The sequence below is a fragment of the Vanessa atalanta genome, chromosome Z, assembly GCF_905147765.1.
Source record: "Vanessa atalanta chromosome Z, ilVanAtal1.2, whole genome shotgun sequence".
NCBI classification, from domain to species: domain Eukaryota; kingdom Metazoa; phylum Arthropoda; class Insecta; order Lepidoptera; family Nymphalidae; genus Vanessa; species Vanessa atalanta.
Window position 1 is genome coordinate 2,464,076 of NC_061902.1, and position 20,494 is coordinate 2,484,569.

At 31.5% G+C, this 20,494-nt stretch overlaps 1 protein-coding gene across 2 annotated transcripts in view; it reads right to left on the reverse strand.

The window, feature by feature from the left end:
* Nucleotides 1-20,494, reverse strand: part of LOC125075875 (gamma-aminobutyric acid receptor subunit beta) — a 39,716-nt gene that overhangs the window by 7,474 nt on the left and 11,748 nt on the right. For both annotated transcript variants that reach the window (XM_047687703.1, XM_047687704.1), the window contains exon 2: nucleotides 2,131-2,231. In XM_047687703.1, coding sequence (XP_047543659.1) covers nucleotides 2,131-2,231 — 101 coding nt within the window. The remainder of the gene's footprint in view (nucleotides 1-2,130; nucleotides 2,232-20,494) is intronic.

The following is a 20,494-nucleotide window of genomic DNA, read 5'->3' on the forward strand; positions in this document are numbered from 1 at the left end:
AATTGCTAATGATTTATGAAAAGGGATACCTTTGTGCACGTAGCTTAAACAAAGACTAGACTGAAGTTAATTGGACAGAATTCACTCTATGAAAATTGTGAAAATGAAATAAAATTCGAATTTCAAATTTGTTTATTTGATTATTAAAACGATGTCAGTTCCAAACTGAATATAAATTGAGATTTTCTCTTATTACGTTTTATAAAAAATCTTATCTGTTTTTTCATATTTCTTACTATTTCTGTGTCGTTTATATAAATGTGAATAATAAATAATTTAAAACAATAGCCTACACTAACAATGTTCAAAAGACAACGTCACCTTTTGTATATTTTAGGCTGCACTGAGGCTATAAACGAGATAGCTAATTACTTTTTGAGCTGCTTTTTCATTTTATAGTTAAATAATATGTTTTGAATAATAGCCTATCGTTTTAAAGCACGATGTTATATTGTTGTGTAAAAAGAAAAGATTGCAATAAATGTAATTGAAATTAATAATAAATTTGAATAGACTTAAAGAAGATAAAATAAAAAAGAAATAGGTACGGCGAACATTAAACGCACGACCAACAAACCAATATACCGCAATTTAAAAAACAAGGTTTGTATTAAATAGCCGAAAATTTGAAAAACTAACTACATATCGGCAGGTAATTAAATTACTACTCATATTTTAAGAGACTAAGTAACAAAGAAAATGATGTCGTTTCTATATCTATATCATAAAATTATATATGTATATAATTTATGAGATTAGTTGGAGTCTTAATTGTAAGTGTGGGCGTTTTAGTTGCGATGCAAATGAAACTGTCAGATATTAAAATTAAAGTGAATTTAATTACGTTTAAGAATGTAACTGTTGATTACATTTCAGAGATGATTAACATTAAATTAAATATATCGTATATTTAAACTGTAAAGATATCGTGATCTTTTCCCGCAAGGTAATGGTTGGCTGGGCTTTGGTTTAGGGAATTGGTGGTCGGTTATGAGAATGATATATTTGAACATATGTTCCATGTTAATAATTCGTCGTAAATTCAAGTCTGATAAAAAATGTTAATGATAAATGTTCTCACGAAGCCGAATTAGTCTCTAAATGAGGTAATAGTTTGTTGAATCGTATTAATGGATTATCGGTTTTATTAACGAACGCTGATTATGATATTATATTATTGCTTCGGGCGCCGTTTATTGATATATATCAAAATTGTTTAAATTAGTCTCGGATCTAATAAACAAAAGCTTATATGATAATTTAAAGTTTAGGAAACATTCCAAATAAATTATGTAAAACTCATGTTTATATTTTAAAAGAATAATATTTTAATATGGCAATCTTTTTTACCTAAATTATTGAAAAATACATACCTTCAAAATCCGTGTGATCACTTCAAACACACATTTCAAATACGTAGTGGTAAGTAATAATTTGACATTTGATTTAACAAAAAATATAATACTAAATAAATAAATAAGCCTTAGTGACAAAAAAGGTCCTATGATCTTCTTTCAATTTTGAAAATAGAATGAAATTTTAATCTAAATAAGAAATGGTATATTGAAAAGTAATAACAGTATTAACTATTTGTGTGACGAGACTAAATAGTTTCTTTATTTAAATGAATTGTCATTCTGATAACGGAGACGGTACCAAGTTATTGTTATTTCAAACATTCGGTCTCTATCTTATTATATTTTTAAATGAATCGTATCGCTAGGTATTGTATTAAATATTAAAAGGGTCGAAGTAGATGACCGACGCAAGGGAAATAAACCCTCAACGCTATAAAAAATATACACATAATTATATTTATCCGTATTATACATTTTATGACATATTCATACAGGTCTACTATTTCTTCTATTTCAATGTCATTAAATATTAAATCAACCTATAACACTTATAATCGAAATATCTATACATTGAATTAAAAATATATTTAATAACTGCATATTTTTGTAATGGGCAAAATATAAATTATTTATATCAAGGTAAGTTATTTTTTGTTCGTCTAAAGCACGAGAATTTATTTTAATTATTTTTTAATCTATTAGCGTATTCATGATTATGTATAAAATATTATAGAATTTACTTATAGTATTCTTATTTATCCTTGTTACTAACCTCCATAGTTTGGTCTTACTCTTTTGTCGTAACTGATACTGAACGAGTCCAAAATAGCGGATATGTTGACATCGCCAAACATTCCACCTCCTCCTGCGGCCCTGCAAAAATTAAAATTAATGAATTAATAAGCACTTATGAAACTAAGCCCTACTTATATTATAAATATTATTATTTACGCGTCACTAGTGCAATAGTTTATGGGCCGAAGTGATGAAAAAAGTACTGCTATTTGACATCACATCTTGTGCTAGGAATGGTGACGTCACACCTAAAGGGGCTTGTGACGTCTCTACTCATAGCACAAAATTTTACCATACTCCTAGTATGAGCAATTCTTTAAAATGGGACATTGGTAGAATGCTTTAAAAAAAAACATCATCGAAATCAGCGATCAAGAATCAGGATCAGTAGTCTAACTAAATTGAAGCATCACGAGATTACGAAACGATCATCGTAATAATAATAGCGAAGAGCAAGTTGTGTGTGCAGTATGTAATTTTGCACAATAATGGCTTGAAATGGTTGCAATAACGGGTTACACGAGATGCGTGGGAGATACCGTTGACAAATTGCAACTATCATCCTTGCTATATTCTGAACTACAACCTAAAATTGCGATCCATAATCCGATCCGATAATATACGATGATTCTATCATGAACATGTCGGTCGAATACCGTCTAATTTGAAGGAGCGATCTGAATCAATCATCCAATTATTCTATTACCTAAATTAATATCATTTTCCATTTTAGTCAGTATGAAACATTTAACGTTATCTATAGTATATTAATTCGTCGAAACTTTAGATATTCCGTCTAGTTTCATAATGTATTTGACTTAAAGTTTTAAAATAATTTGAATATCTCGATCGGATAAGGAACGTTTCATAGATTTTGCTCTTTGAATGCCGATTTAATTCAGTGTCGCTCGATTGCTTAAACGTCTGTTAAGTTTGGTAACAACTCTGTCAAACTTCAACAACAATGCGCTTTGAGTTCCAATTTTGATCTTCCTTCTATTTGTCCATTATAAAGTCAAATTACCGGCGCTTTTGGAATTTAATATTTGATTTAACGCATGCAATTATTTTCGTTTTAGGCTTAACTAGATACGTATATACTTATAAGGTAGTCTTACGCCATTACACGTAAAAGAGTTTGCTTGTACTGAAATAGTTCAGTTATTTTCACTTTACTGATTCGTACTTAATACAAACTGTCTGATTTCTTGATGACTAGTTGTCGCCCGCGGCTTCCCTCGCGTTTTAAGGGTTGGTTGTCATGTGTCAGGCAAAAAAAGTAGCATGTTCTTCCTTGGACTTAAAGTTTGCTTCATATCAAATTTCGTCAAAATCAGTTCATTGATTTGGCAGTGAAAGAGCGTCAGACAGACAGATAGAGTTACTTTCACATTTATAATATTAAGTATAGATATAGATTAATCAACATCGCAATCATGATTATAACACGACACAGTTTGAGTTTATGTCATAAACATTACAAATTAATCGATAAAGTAAAGAATACAACATTAAAGGATTAGTTTGGAAGTACCAATATTCCTAGTAATCTTAATCACAATTTTATTTGGCGTTAGATATTTTATTTTATATTATATACTACTAGGCTATTCGCTAACCTAACCTAGGAGCCAAGGAATCATTAAGGTATAAATTTAAATAAATTAAGATATTAACTGTTGCTTCTCAATATATATTCTCTAATGTTTTGTATGTATGGATAAATATTAATGTTTTTATGAGAAAATGTGATTCTCATAACATTGGTACAAGGAACAAACACAATCTCGTTACTCCTGTTACTCGACTGCATAGAGTCAGTTACTCTTTTGTGGGGTATACGCTTTTACAACAGGATCCCAGAAAGCGTTCAAAATGCTTCTGTTGCCAAATTTAAAAAAAAAATTGTTAAGGAACGCTTGTGTGCGAAGGCAATTAGTGAGCTTATGTTTGATATGTGCTATCACCTGGCTATTTCTATTTATATACAATTATGTATCTATTTAATTTGACAAAAAAAAAAAAGACCCGCTGAGTTTCTTTCCGGTTCTTCTCAGGTCAGGGTGTTCCTTTTTCCGAACCGGTGGTAGTGTTTAATTTGACCATCAATAAGTAAGTGTAATGCTTCTATGTTGAATAAAGGAATTTTGAGTTTGATATTGATTTATTGAAAAAAACTTATAGACTACATGGCGATAGAGCGATAATAGTTAAAGCAGGCCCAAGTGTACTTTCTTTTTCGATCTCTTTATCCGATGGGACGATAAGTCCGAGATGATATTCAACAACTTTGTAGCAATGGCAGCTAGCAGTCACAAAATTTCAGCACAGAACCAAAGCATGTATGATTTTTGACCATTGTAATTTACAATACTTGACAAAAAATTCAAAATTATTTTCATTGGCTAGCCACTTAACCAAATATACTACAAATATATATCGATAAAATTTCATAATAAAACTGTTTTGTCTAATAAATCCTCGTGTCGTGTTTGACGGTATAACGATTTGTTGTAAAACTGATATCCGGTAAAAAAATAATCTTTGAAAAATAAATAAACTTGGCGCATTTAAAATTTGCATTGATTGAGTCCATTGTTTTATTTAATCTCAATCGTTGTTCCTTAAATTTCTAACAATTATTTTAAATTCAGAGTAATATATTATTGAAAGTCAGGATGATACGAGCTCAAGCTCCTCCTTGAACTAGTAATGATTTTTTTTTAGCATTAGCAGCCTGTAAATTTCCCACTGCTGGGCTGGCTGCCTCCTCTCCCTTTGAGTAGAAGGTTTGGAGCATATTCCAACACGCTGCTCCAATGCGGGTTGGTGGAATACACATGTGGCAGAATTTCGTTGAAATTAGACACATGCAGGTTTCCTCACGGTGTTTTCCTTCACCGCCGAGCACGAGATGAATAAAAGAACACACAATACAATGATAGTATAAAAGAAGTGATAGCAACGAAATTTGATGAGAAGAGGTTTTTGCTAATGTGCTAGTATATTATATAATTGTTCTTTACTTTAGTACAAAATATATGTAATAAGTCCAAACTATTATTAACAGGTGATAACTTCACGTTTTTCATGATCTACTGTTTTCACTTCACTTCACATCTGATAATTTCAAATCATACCTTTATTTCAATATTGTAAAAAATTAAAAAAAATAAATCGCTATTTATTTTTAGAACTCTGTCACAATGCAGGTATTTCAAAATAGCTTTAATATTATTAATAGTGATACTCACTTTAACATAATTTATTATTCAAAGGCAATTTGAGTCAGTTGCTTGGTAAAGTTGGAAGTTAGTTCGCTGTTTATTTTAATATTTGATAAATGTCTGTATACACTTAGACCTAACTGATTAAATGATACAAAATTTGAAATGAGATACGAAAATAATAAATAAAATTTGTTTTTACATCCTAGATGTGATTGACATTTGTTTTAGTAAAAGAAGTTTTATTGTTTTTCTAGTGTAAGGGAATTCCTAACCAAACCAGGGTTGGCCTGGAAAGAAGCTCACTGGGAGCAATTAATTTAGCAGTTCAGATCCGAGCGTTATAGTCAGTAAGAAGAGAGAATTTTAATGCGGAACCTCGGAAAGTTCACCGATTCTAGAATAAGTCGACACGCCAATATAATTTCATTTGTTTTAAAGTAATCGAAAAAATATGAATGCGCTCAATACGACCGGTTCATCCGATATCGTAAAAAAACAGTTAGTCTAATGAAAGTGAATGCTGAAAAACGAATCTTTCATTGTTACATTAGAGGCGAATGCTTGCCATTCAGTGAGGCAGTACTGTAATGTAATGCATAAATCTGTAACAAAACCTCTCCTTAGTTTTTTCGAAGACCACAATTATATAAAATTGATAATATATTTGGAAAAAATATATAAAATTATGAATATAAATTATTTTCAATGTATATAATTCACACAATTAAAATATTATCACTATTTACCGGTTTAGATCAATTAACGTTGAATAAAGACTAAATTGTCTTAAATCGACTTCCGAATTGTGGTTAAATTTTACCAATAGTATTCTGTTAAATAGTTCGACGGAATTCCCTTTAGAATCTGATGTTCAAATAATTGAGCGAAAATTCGGATTAACAATTGGTTTTATGCTACTGTATTTGCTTTTCATTTAAGTGTAACAAATTATTTAATTTGTTTATCTGGGGATAAAATTGACAAACATTTTAATGAGTATTTTGCTAAGTAAGCTTTTGTATAATTAATCAGCCTGACGTCTATTTTTAAAACGATATTACTGCGAAAATCATACTATTATTTTGTTATTTTTATCACAGAGTGATCTGATGGTCTCCTTCGTATAATGGGACTTAAATGCTATTTAAATTCCTGTAATAATCAATGGTCTGCCAAAGACGTACCATAGATATTGTATATTATGTAATAACACTGACTTAATCAGGCACGCAGCAATAGCTTGATATAAGTTAGAACAAATCACCGCTTACTCTGCTGCATAAGTCACTGAAGGTACAACAAAAAATTTTCGCAATGCATTACTGACGTTTGATCGTAAGCAACATGCAGCATTAGTCAAAAACGTCTTGTGTGAATTTAGATTTGTTTTTAGATTTTTTAAATTATATTAACGTGATATACAAACTTTATCATTATTTAAAAATAAATAATTCTTGCAAGAATCATTTGAAATTGCAATTCGCATACGCTTTGGCCACTGAAAATTGACAATCGAATCGCTTCGATAATAATTCTGCTACTCGTCGCTGCTACGTCGTCTACTCTTAGGTAGGTTACATGTACTTGGGATTTCAGAATCAATTTTTCGATTTCATTTTATCAGTGCTAGTAAATAATGACTATTCGTAAATATACACATATATTTAATCGATTATTTTAATTAAAAGTCAAAGGAAAACAAGAAATCATGGTTAATTATTATTTCGATTCTTATATGGTAAGTAACTTAGGAGAATCTTGAAGTAATATTTTAATGACTTTAGATCTAAACGTGATAGAATAGACATAATTTTATTACGATATCCGGTCACCACCGTCTATAGAAAATGACGCTATAAGAAATATTAACCATTCCTTATATCGCCAATGCGCCACCATCCTTGGGAACTAAGATGTTATGTCCCTTGTGCCTGTAGTTAGATTGGCTTAGCTTATCCTTCAAACCGGAACATAACAACGCTGGGTATTGCTGTTTGGCAGTAGAATAATAGAAGACATATTCTCACATTAGGCTCCTTCTGATATGTGTTTTCTATACTTTGTATAAGAATGGCTAAGGAAATGAAGGAAAACCTTCAGGAAAAATGGATCTATAAAACTCCCTAAGCGGCTCTTTTTCGCGGATTTGGGCTTTCGTTATGGGAAACGGTTCCGGGTGAATGTACCTTTAGCTACTTGAAAAGGGTAATCGGTTTTTTATGCAATATAGAGTTCTTATTTTTAATAAGGAGCAAGCAAATTACAACGACGAATTAAATAAGCTCTGTATGCTCTGTATGCTAATAAGTACATGAAATCGTAAAAATACTTAACAAATTAAATTAAGTGTTACTTAATAGAAAGCAATGCATAGCTTAGTAGAGCAGTCAAAAGTACCCGAGACTTGGACTGAAGTATGTGAAGCCTGAACAAGCATTTTCATTCCATGTTTGATTCTAGAACTACCACTTAACTTAAACACTTATTATTATTACACCATCAGAAAATTAAGAGGCATTTGTAAATAAAATTAAACGAGCTTTTAATATAAGTAACCAGGCCGCTTTGCTGAGCGTAAAATAAAAAAAAAGTGTGAGGGATCTGCGGAAATCAAATAAAATAAATAGTGATGATTTGTCATATATACATAATATGAGACTCTATCGTCTTAAATATGTACATAATTAATGACTCTATGGTCTTTAGTAAGCTTGGATGAAGTAGATGCAGCGGCGGTGACTGAATTTGGGTCGGTCATAGGTTGACAGTCGTCATTGAAAAATAAACGAATTACCAAAAATATAAACGAATTTAAGAGAGTCAAATATTATTCGAGTTTGCTACAATATTTTTTTTTTACGAATCTGATAACGAGCGTTCTCGTTTACCTTCGATATATATACATAGAGGTGCTGGAATTCTGCCAAAGGGATTACGTCAAAAAGTTTGGTAAAATTGATTACAGATCTAAAATGTGCTCTTTTTTCTCCGATGCACTTTTACACATATTTTCACGTTTCCTATGAAATTGTTCATTGATAAACGTAAAAAAAATTCTTTGCTTTATAAAGTTTTAACACGTAACTGTAAAGGGTATTAAAAGTTGTGAGGTATATGAGCTTCTGAAATAAAACTCAATTTTAAAATAAAGTTGATCGTGGAACAAGTATCATTTAAGGTTTAATTAAATTGCAACATTCTATAGTACATTTGGAACTTTTTGATGCAGAAATATCATGTCTATTTTGTATTGTTTTTTTTTATTGGTATTCATTTTAAATTTAAAATTTCAGTAGAAGTAATTGATTAAATATGAATTTAAATAAATTGAAATTATAATTACAAAGTAAAGCGAAGATTATCCTGCTCTCTAACACATGAATAAAACATAATTATCTGACCTTAATTTCCTTTAGTCTCCAACGTACGATGTTATATATATGTTTACAAATACTTTGTTCTAAATGCTAACATGATCAAGCGGTCTGCTTATGACGGGACTGTCCTGGTTTTAAATAAGAATATGTTCCGCTGTCACAGAGTATAAATGACAGCTATACATAGAGGTTTTTTTTTGTATTAATCGTGAAGTGTCTTTCGAAACTTTTTCACCGTGATCAAATGAATTTATCAATTTGTAACAGTTGATAAAACCATTTAGAAATATAAGTCACGTAATACATGGCGCTTAACCGATCTGCCTCATGAACGCTGTCCCATTCTAACTCAATCTAAGGTATGTACCATCTCACTCGTGCGGTTGTACCGCAATGAAGGAACGTGAAATGAAGGAATGAGATAAATACATACCAAGCCAATGTGTTAAAACGGGATGTGTATAAAATGGATTGTGTGATGTAAAGTCAACCTTACATTTAACTAAGTCTGAAACGTCGCTTTGTATTTGCTCAGCAATCCCCCAGCGTTGAACAAACTCATATAAAATATTGCATTTTTTCCAGTGGGAATCGACATTTCAGGATTACGTTTTATGAATAGTGGGATGAAACGCTTTTGTTCTGATATGGAAATTCAGATAAAATATTCACTCGTTTATATTGCCGCAATAAAAATAATTGTTCGACTATGACGGTAAAGTGAAACAAGACACTTTTCCTTAAATTTAATCCATCGTTGCAAAATGAATCATTCATCATGAAGAATTTTTTTCAAGATGATTCCTTCATGTCGAGCCCGTGATAAATTATAAACACGTAATATTGAAACTTTGCTTTATTTAAACTCGACTAATATCCATCTCAGCGCATCGCGAATAATTTTATATCGAATATGTCTTCGACAATAATTTTCTTAATTCCGTTTTAATATTACAAATAGATATATTTGTTATATGGCCCGTCTGAGTAGGTAACACCTACTCATCATCAATTATACTCCCAAACAGCAATACTTAGTGCCGTTAAGTTCCAATTTGAAGTTTGAGTGAGCTGCCAAAATTGGTGATGCATTGGCGATGTAAGGTTAATATTTCTTAAAGTTCTATGAGCGTTGGTAACCACTTACCCTTAGTTGGCCCATATATATATATGCAAATACAATAATAATTTTTTAAACGTGCTTCTAAACCAACACTGGTATGTTCTATATAATATCTCTATTTTTTAATTAAAACCACTAAATGTTTTAATAAACTAAGCTGTAATAAATTTTACAGAAGAGCGCTTGTTTATTTTTATAGAATCGTAATTGCAATGCAGCGATAAAATGATGTTAGCATTCTTGACACTTAACGCGCTTTGGATTTGTAGAGTAATTATAATTAAATTTACATTTATGCAAAATATTTACTCAACCATTTTAGCATAATACTAATATTAGTCACGGTTACTATATTTTACATGGAATCACAATGAATATTTAACGTTTTAACATGATAATATTTTAAACGAATTGTTTGTTGTTTTCAAACTATCAATAGAGTATTTTCAATTTGGCTTTTAACTTAGTAATATATAAATAGATCCATTAGTATCGATACAATCATTGTTTTTTGTTTGTCCTTATTCCATTGATTTGCGGTTGGCGCCTTGTTTTCTTTTGTTATAAGATCAATTAATGTAATTATAGGAAAATTTAGGTTTTCATTTTTATTTACGAAGGGTTTTGGTAAGGCCTTGTGCAAGCCCGTCTGGTAGTTAGACTGGTTCCCTCACCTCACCTGGTATGACTTACTGTTGCTGTAGGCGGTAGAATATCTGATGGTCGTCGTCGTCTGATGATCGACAGTAACCCAGAGTGGCTGGCACAAAGCCCTACATTAAGGAAAAAAGTATCTCAAGTTCAGTTTGAAATGTAAACGTAAGACTATTAAGAGTATTATGTAAAAGCAAAAAATGTGAAATCATTAATATTTTGACTCAAACATAATATTATAAGATATTAATATAAACTTTAATCAAAACATTTCAGTGTATGTAAGTAGTTCTAGAAATTGTACTTTGTATTAGTGCATCTGACTAGGCTTAAATTTTATTCGTCGACGTGTAATGAACTTTACTTTGCCTGATGTATTTTGTTTCAAAGCTTGTTGCTAAAGCCGAAGTTCTTCGTCTGAGGTGAATTCATCGCAGTTTATATAATTGTAATAAACAAATACATTGGATTTTATTTGTTTTCTACTTCACTCTCTAGAACTTCATGAATTTTAAAATTAACACTAACTAGTTTCGCATATTAGTTTCGATGTTTGAAACGAGGAGCTTGAAATAAGTTATTTTTAACGTTTTTATACCGAAACGGCCTAAAGGTTAGCACAGGTGAGATTTTATAATTCAACCCAAAAAAAAAAACAGACGTAAATCAGCCTCATGTGTATTTAATATTTAGCTCCATTTTAATTTTATTTAACTCCAAACGAAAGCAAACAGATATTTGTGCTTTTATCTTTTACGTAACATCTATCAGTTTAAAGGCTGATGATTTCTTAATATAATATGTATTTAGCAAATTTATGCGGTGTCCATTTTAATGACTTAGCAGTTCTTCGTCATCGATAGAAGTGAACTGACCATCGGTTGGAAAAATCACTAATTATTAAAATATGAATCTAAGATATAATTCAAGAACTGTAACGACGATAAATTGAATGTGTTTTTGTTCACAAGAAGCTGAACAGTTTTATTACTCGAATAATCACATAAATTACATAATTCGAAGTGCTTTCGAATATAAATGGCTGTTTACTGCAACATAATTATAATGGTGATTATGTCATTCTACAGAAGATTAGGCAACTGCAGTAATATTATCTTTCTTCTTCTCTCTTATAGACCGATATCTATGTAAGAGAGAGATATATATATTAATGTCGAGATATCAGGTGCAACCTACTAACTTGCCAATGAAGATAACTTTTTATTGAGCCCAAGAATTAAGCCCAGTACTAGATCTAAGGATCAACATCTACAAAACCAACGACGCAATATCTTTGTTCAGTCATAATATTGAGCTTAGGTGTATAAAACCTGGTGTTTTTTGCTATAGTTTAGTATAACGGGTCTTTAAGATATTTAAGTAGACTTTGACTGCAGTGTAAGAAGTATTAAAAGTAAGACTTGAGGAAATATTAAACATGCTTTATTGTAGCGTATAAAATGAGCAACTGAAGGATCTGTAGAACGTAATAATATAGACTGAAAAAGGTTCTGTGTACTGAAGTGACGTGACGTCACGTTACGTACACGTTTTATGAAACGTTACCTTTACTTACTATATTTCTTGAATCCTTTATATCCTTACAACGTGACTGATTTAAATAATTTTATGAAGAATATTGTCATATCTTTTTTTTTTTTTCTCATTTTGGTTCCGTGTTCTTAATAACACTGCTAAATATAATATTGTATCGCATATCTTTCGATCTGTTTTACGAAATACTTAATGAAAACTTTTAAAACTGGATAAATTATAATTAATGAAATTCGATAAATAATTATAAGATTAAAATAAATCAGTCATATAGTTTCATTAATTTAAATATATATTGCTTATTATTATATACTACATAGCAGCAGAGTATATAGTATACGCGCCACGCAAACATAAGAAATGTCATAGTGTTTACATTGACGGTATGAAAGAGAATCCTGCCGTTTGCCGTGACGATATACGAATCGGAAAATAGCGGAGGCATCAAAAGATAATTTTCATCAAATAGTTAATAATATTTAAGGATTAACTCAAGAAAGATACGATACATTTGAAGTTGAGCTACCGGCGCATCATATTGAGGGCATCATACCATTGATTGCCTTGTCGATCTAGTGGCTTGATATAAGGCTATAGATCCTCGTTCAAGAACCAGATCAAACCTCAGCTTATGCCGATAAAAAGTTAATGGACTTGTCCATCAAAAAAAATCTTAGTGATAGCCCGAATTATGAAAGTTGCAAGTGTGGACTCCGTACCTCGGAAATCGCGTAAAGCCATGAGTCCTGCGCCTTAACTTATTCCGGTTAAGTTATGACGGAGAGAGTGCACCTGGGTTGGCGCACACACATATGCACTATTATTTGTCCTGCGTAGTTGTCTGGTCTTGATTGAGATTGGGCGCCATGCCCGTAATCGGCTTAACGACATTATCATTTTACTATAAAGAACAGCGTACTATAAAGAACGGCTGATAGATAGATTCGATAAACCATTTTAGGTAGCTTGCATTAATCATATACAATTAAAGTAATATGTCCTGCAATACTTTTTTAAGAAATAGTTAGTCGGATGGTTAGTCGGTTTTGATGGTAAGTGGTCATCAACGCGTATATACATTGGCGCTATAAGAGTACATATAATTACGAGTATATCTCCGATGCGCCACTAATCTTGGAAAGTTAGTTTCTATGTCCCTTGTTCCTCTTACTAAACTGGCTCATTCACCATTCAACCAAACTATTGCTTTTTGGCGGTAGAATATATGATGTATACCTACATAGTTGGGCTTGCACAAAGCCCTACCACCAAGTAACTCCACAATTTATTATTACATATATAATACTTTGAAGAACAATATGACTTGTTTAATAAAATCGTTATTACCTCTTATAAGTTGAGTGAACTTATCACCTTACCGCGTACCTTGACGCGTTAATTTATCTAAGGTAAAGTTTATTGTAGAGCTATGTTTAAATTTGATCGATACGTAATCAATTTATATTTATTTAAAATAGCCAAACCAACACAAGACACATGGACATTATTTCTATTGGTAAACTGCCAAACAGTAACGTTTGTATTTTAATGTTTTTACTCAAATGGTGAATAAGCTAATTTAGTTACATGCAAAAACGACACAACATCTTAGATCTGGTTAGTGTCGCATTGCCGGTGTTTGAAGCTATGTATACTTCTTACAATGTAGTTTTATGTGGGTTGAACTGAGATAATACCAATTTATATTCAAAATTGACGACTGCCTCGTTGGCCGCAGATCTCGCCTGCGTTCAAAATCCGAATTCTTATGATAAATAGCGATCTCACAAGAATTTTCTTATTCAGAATATAAAAATATCGCTGTTTCTTAGTGTAAAATATCATAATGCGAAATTTGAAAATGTTACAAGAATACAAGGTTATATTAATAATAAAAGTGTGGACTTCATTTGTTTTACTTCTGTAACTGCATTTGTTGATTTCAAGCCAGGTTATGGAAATTTAATCGTACTTTATTGACATAGGAAAAGAATAAATCCTGAGTTTCTTTACATCTCGGCAGAATCAACATTCTGAACCGGAGGTAGCTTTACTTTTAATTCAACAGTGCGACGTGACGATTCAAATATGTTTTTATGATGGGATGAAGAATGTTTTAATTTGATTTAACTTACTAGTTATCCATGGATTTATTTATTTCGTCTTTTTTTTATAAAATCGGCAGTCGAACCGGCAGATGGGCCACTTGATATTAAGAGGTCACCACCGCATATAGCGCTGTTAGAAATATTAACCGTCCCTTACTTCTCCAATGCGCCACCAACCTTGGGAACTAAGATGTTACGTCCCACATGCCTGAAATTACACTGAATCACTCAATCTTCAAAACAGAACACAACAATACCAAGTATTGCTGTGTACCTAATGAGTGGGTGGTACCTGCCCAGACGGGTTTGCACAAAGCCCTACCACCGAGTGAAATAAAATGCTTTATTCTTTTTCGTTTAAATACATAATGTATGTCTAAAACATCGTTTAATAAATTCTCTGTGGAGAAAAAAATAAGAAAAAAGTATCAAAGAAACTTCGATACATTTATAATATTAATAAAATAGCACGTTAATTATCAAATCAGAGTATGCTAAGTGTTCATATTAAAAAGTCTAAAATTTGCTATTAAATAAATTCTGTAACTTCCAGTGATATGTTAAGTATGGAATCGCGTGGGCTTTTGGCCTCCAACATTGAGATATATCGCTTATGTAAATTAACCCGGTCTGCGATAGAAACTACAGTAAATGTAAAAAATACCAATTTCTCTATTCAGACTTTTAAATTGCATACAGGGAAAAATAGTGTATTTTTTTGCGTTTTGGTTTTGCACGCAATAGTTTGCACTCGGGGAGTTAGGTTTATTTTACAATATAGTAATTGGAACTTCGACGAATGCAAATATAGGAATAAAGGAAACACGACTGTGTTAGCTCAGCTACTGTGTAGAATAGCTTTATTTTTATATTGATAAATGGTTATTAAAAACATATGTGGCCGGCTTGTTTACTAAAGGTAAATAGCGAATTTTTATTTATTCAATTAAGAGTAAAACAAAATTGTTTGATTTTCATTTTATTCAATTATTTCGTTGCTGAATTTTAATAGAACATTTTATCGAGAAGTTAAATTTTAAGGTTTACTCTCTCGTTGCTCTAACTATCTAGTTTATGTGGCTATTATTATCCTGAGGTCTTAAGTTAAAATCCCGATCGTGCAAGTATATAATAATAGGTTTTTGTGTTAAAAATGATAACAAAGTCGGTATTCAAATAAACCCCAAACCAAAATGGACAAGTACTCAGATCGGTTTTGATTACAGTAACTTTCCTAAACTACAATCATCTCTAGTATCTTTAAGTATTTATAAGCACGGTTTTTACGGAAATAAACTCGCAATAATAAACCGAGGGGAACCGAGAGAATGACGTCAACCTTGAAACTACACGACCAACAAAGCTGAATCTGAGCAGGTGTTTTCACTACATAACTAGCGATCGCTTGAATGGCAAGGAAGTTGATCTTTTGCCAGCCTACGGGATATTTATGAGTACATTATGAGTACCACTTTCGATGGTGATTGATCAAACTCTGTCGAACTCTATTAATTACAAACAGACATACCAAAAATGTTTTCTGTCCAAAAACGATAATCATAGCATCGTGGTTACTAAGAATAGATTTTATGGTAATAGATCCGCATGAATCATAACTTTCTGGGTTTTATTACAAGGGGAGGTTACAAGTGACATATTTTTCGGAACTATATAATATATATACAAAATATATAAATTCATACAACTATGTTGTGAAATGTGCTAAATCTATACTAATAGTATAAATACGAATGAAACTTTGTCTGTTACGGCTTCACAGCCAGCGACTGAACCGAATTTGTGAAATTTTGTACGAAGCAAGATTTAACCAAAAGGAAAGACATAATTTTTATACCTAACACCGGACTATACCATAAAACGCAAGCGAAGTCGCGAGCGACAACTAGTCAACAAATATGTATCATTGAATGCAACAAATATGCAATTTTTATCATATGAGTTGTTACATATATATATATTATCCACACAGCGAACACCTATTTAAATTACGTAACAATCAACCCGAATGTATTGAATACCAAAAATAAATTTACAAACGAAACAAACATTGTTTTCCATAGTATTATATCCACGCGAAGGTTTATTTGCGAACGTTACTATATAGTAAATTTTAACTTTCGCTTTCGTGAAGGCTATTTCTGTTACGATCCATTTCCTAGAATTTATTAAGATAGTCTGAGTATTTATTTGATAGTATAAATTTTACCGCTTCAAAGGTTGTATTAGAAACTACGCGAGTTTACAAATTGAAAATTGAAAGTTTAATATGTGGAATAACTGAATAAATATCATTTTGCTTTCGTAACAATTGTATTTATTATCGTACGCATTATATAGTATTCTAATTGTGTATTGTATTCTTATGCTGTACTAGATATAAAAAGGTATAAAAAGCCGAGATGGCCCAGTGGTTAGAACGCGTGCATCTTAACCGATGATTTCGGGTTCAAACCCAGGCAGGCACCACTGAATTTTCATGTGCTTAATTTGTGTTTATAATTCATCTCGTGATCGGCGGTGAAGGAAAACATCGTGAGGAAACCTGCATGTGTCTAATTTCAACGAAATTCTGCCACATGTGTATTCCGCCAACCCGCATTGGAGCAGCGTAGTGGAATATGCTCCAAACCTTCTCCTCAAAGGGAGAGGAGGCCTTTATCCCAGCAGTGGGACATTTGCTGGCTGCTAATGCTAAAAAAAATGCTAATGCTAATGCTGTACTAGTGTTACTATTTACTTTTAATTTAAATAAAGAACGTCTTGCTTACCATCGTCGTGGTAGCATGATAGGTGAACTTAAAAAAAAAAGTGTTGTTTGCCATAACACGTTTTGTCATCGGTACCGAATCAGTATGAAAAATTTTAACCCCGTAGGTTACGAAAAAGTGTTTCTAATTCAGCTCGCAAGATTTAACCTTCTCAAGGTTGATAAATTATCTTCAATTGGTTTGTATTTTCGAATGATTTTAGTAATTAAAAAGTAGCAAACGCAATCGAACACCTATACACACACTACACTACACGCATTACTCACGACCCTATACAGACACACACAACGACACGAGGTGAAGATGATACGAAATATTAAACTATTCCGATTGAGCAAATACGAATTCCAAGTATGAAACGCTTGCGAAAAATAGTCACTGGTCTTATATTATTTGGGTTATTACACTATCACGTCCCGATTGTAGGATGAATTCAAATGAAATACCGCATAAAGGTAGTACGCCTAAATGAAGAGTAGTTTTATTTTTAAGTAGTATAATATTTAGTGTTTTATATCAAGGAATAATAAATGTGAAAGCTTTGAGTGTATTAAAATAGCGGGAGTATTAACTCTGCGGTTCTACAAATACCGAGAACTTCTTTATGAATTAGTTTTATATATTTTACTTTCAGTTTTATTATAAAATATTACAACCACTACCTTTCGTTAATGTATAACAATGTTCTTTCGTTATAAAATAAAATACTTGCGGCTAAGGTTTACTTAGGTTTAATTAAATCACTTTATAGTATGATTAGATATTTTATGAAGACAGCGGCGTTGTAAAAAAAACCTTAATGCTATCTCGGATAAACCTTTCTTTAATAATACGATCAAGATTTTTTAAAAAATAATTTAAAACATTTTATATTTTAAAATTAATTTAATATCCTAATACTATCAAAATCTTCTACTCTTATTTATATAATGACTAAAATTACAATATGATGTGATCGCAGCGCCACCCACCAACAAGTCTAAGAAAAACAGGACCCACAAAAAATATACAAAAAGAAAATTCGAAATCGGTTCGGAAAGTAATTCAGTTACGAACACACCTACAGAAGAATAATAAATTATACATAAAAATCATTAGCGATACCAGTTTTTATATTTAAATGTAAACTCTGGAATTATTACAATAATGTTTTGGTAGTCAACTTCACTAACGAATAGAATTACTGTAATGTTTAGATATAAGTTTTTTTTTGTTAATTAAAAAATAAATTAATTACATAATATGAATAGTCCGTAAATGTACCTGCCTTTACATGTTAAGGCTTCTTTCTAGTACGCATAGATTATTACATCAATGTGGCATAATATTGTACTCTACATATGGCGTTTGTCTCACGATGTTTTCCTTCACCGATAAGTAAAGGGTGAACTATACACATGCTAAACAAATAAATATACAGTGGGGTTCTGTTTGGATCCGAGCATGCAAACTTCCATTAAGATTCTCATATTATTACCACAGTCCTGATGGTATTTTTAAAAGATAGACGGGTTAGAGAATGGGCCAACATTGGCGCCATAAGAAATAGTAACCACTCCTTGCATCGCTAATGTTCCCCACGAAGTAAAGCCGAGCCATTGAACTATGAATGCCAATTTTCGAACTCCGTGCTGCTACTGAACATGTTTCTGTTTCTGACAGTTGAACTCGTAGTTCAATATTTAATAAGTAGTAAGCAACTGTATATATTGGCATATTGTTGTCATGATTTATACTTCTTAGTCTTAGACAGTGAATTTCACAAACAGTTACAGATGGCAAAGTTAACAACTGTACTATATATATATATATATTGTTGTCATGATTTATATTTATACTATCTATTCTAATAGTAATATCTCTGCTGATACCGATAAGTCTTAGACAGCGAATTTCACAATATGGTACATAATATTATTGGGTCCAATCTCCCTTGAATAGGCTTGGAACGTTGGCTTGGAACGTTAATATAACAACAAATTAAAATTTTCAATCCTACAATGAATACAATCACGTGCACGCACATTTTACTATTAATTTTGCAATGTGCTAAAGTGAGCTTTATAATTCCTTTAAAGAACGAAAAAATTCTTACAATTAAATTAAAATCGATATATTCTGTTGTCTTAGATTTTCGCGATTATTACACATTGAAATGTGTTCGTATCTGCCCGTGACCACGAACACTGCAAAGTGCTCGAAACGTCGGGATGTTAAAATAATTAATATACGCGATTAAATCCGTTAAAAACTAGTTTTATTTCGATATATTCTATCTGACGACCTCTGTGGTCGAGTAGTGGTCGGTTTTCATGGGTACGCTACTCCGAGGTCCCGGATTCGATTTCCGGTCGAATCGAAGTAGAAAAAGTTCATTAGTTTTTATGTTGTCTTGGGTCTAAGTGTTTGTGGTAGCGCCGTTACTTCCGCCGTTGCTCCAAACCTTCTCCTCAATGGGAGAGGAGGCCTTAGCCCAGCAGTGGGAAAAATTACGGGCTGTTAACGTAATGTAATATTCAAACTGATTCTTATAAAAATTATGCAATTTCATAAAACTGTATATATTATACATATTATATTTATATGCAAGACGGCAAAAGATTCAATAGTTATATTGTTAAATAAATTACATATTCATAAATTAAATAAAATAAAATACTTATTTATCTTGCATTGAAATCAACGAATTCTAACTCAATTCTACTAAAATACACCATAGTCATTAATGTGTGTGTATAGGAAATATATCTCTTTGTCAAGTGGTTTTAGTGTTGTAGATAAATTCTCTCGGCGTCTTTAATCCTATTATGGTCTCGGTGTACTTCAAAGAGGCAATAGAGAATTACATTTACGGATGTAATCTTGTTTGAATTCTACCTGGTAATGTGGAGACTAGCTTTGCTTCGACCGAAACTTGTAATCTATTAAATGATCGTATTTGGGATTTAGTTTACTTAGTAGATTAACTATTACGTATTTAAAACATACATTTAAAGCTGTGTATTCTGATATATGAAATTTATAAATTCTAGAGCACAATTTTATATTTTAACGATAAGATACTTTAAAGATATATATATATAATTATAGGCTATTTTGTAGATATATTATTTATATAATTCTTTTTTAATATAAGTGCAAAAACCTTCTTTAAAAGTATAGCATCTCGCCTTATTTCCACCTCCGGTGACTCAACAGGGAAATGCTGCTAGCATCCTTGCCAACATTCCACGCGGTCATAATTTTTACAGTAATAATTTTTTGTTCTTATTTTTATAAGATTAAGGTTTTTTATTTAATTATTCTTATGAAAATAAACAATGATTTCTTGTAGAGATTAACTATAAAGGATACTTACTGAAATACTAGAAATAATTTGAAGTCAAAATGTATTATGTGGGAACGTATTACAAATATTATTACAAGTTCATATAATTCCTGCCGCGTTGACGTCATCAGCGGGCGAATGCTACGAGGCCAATGACCTTTGAAAAAGCAACGAAGCT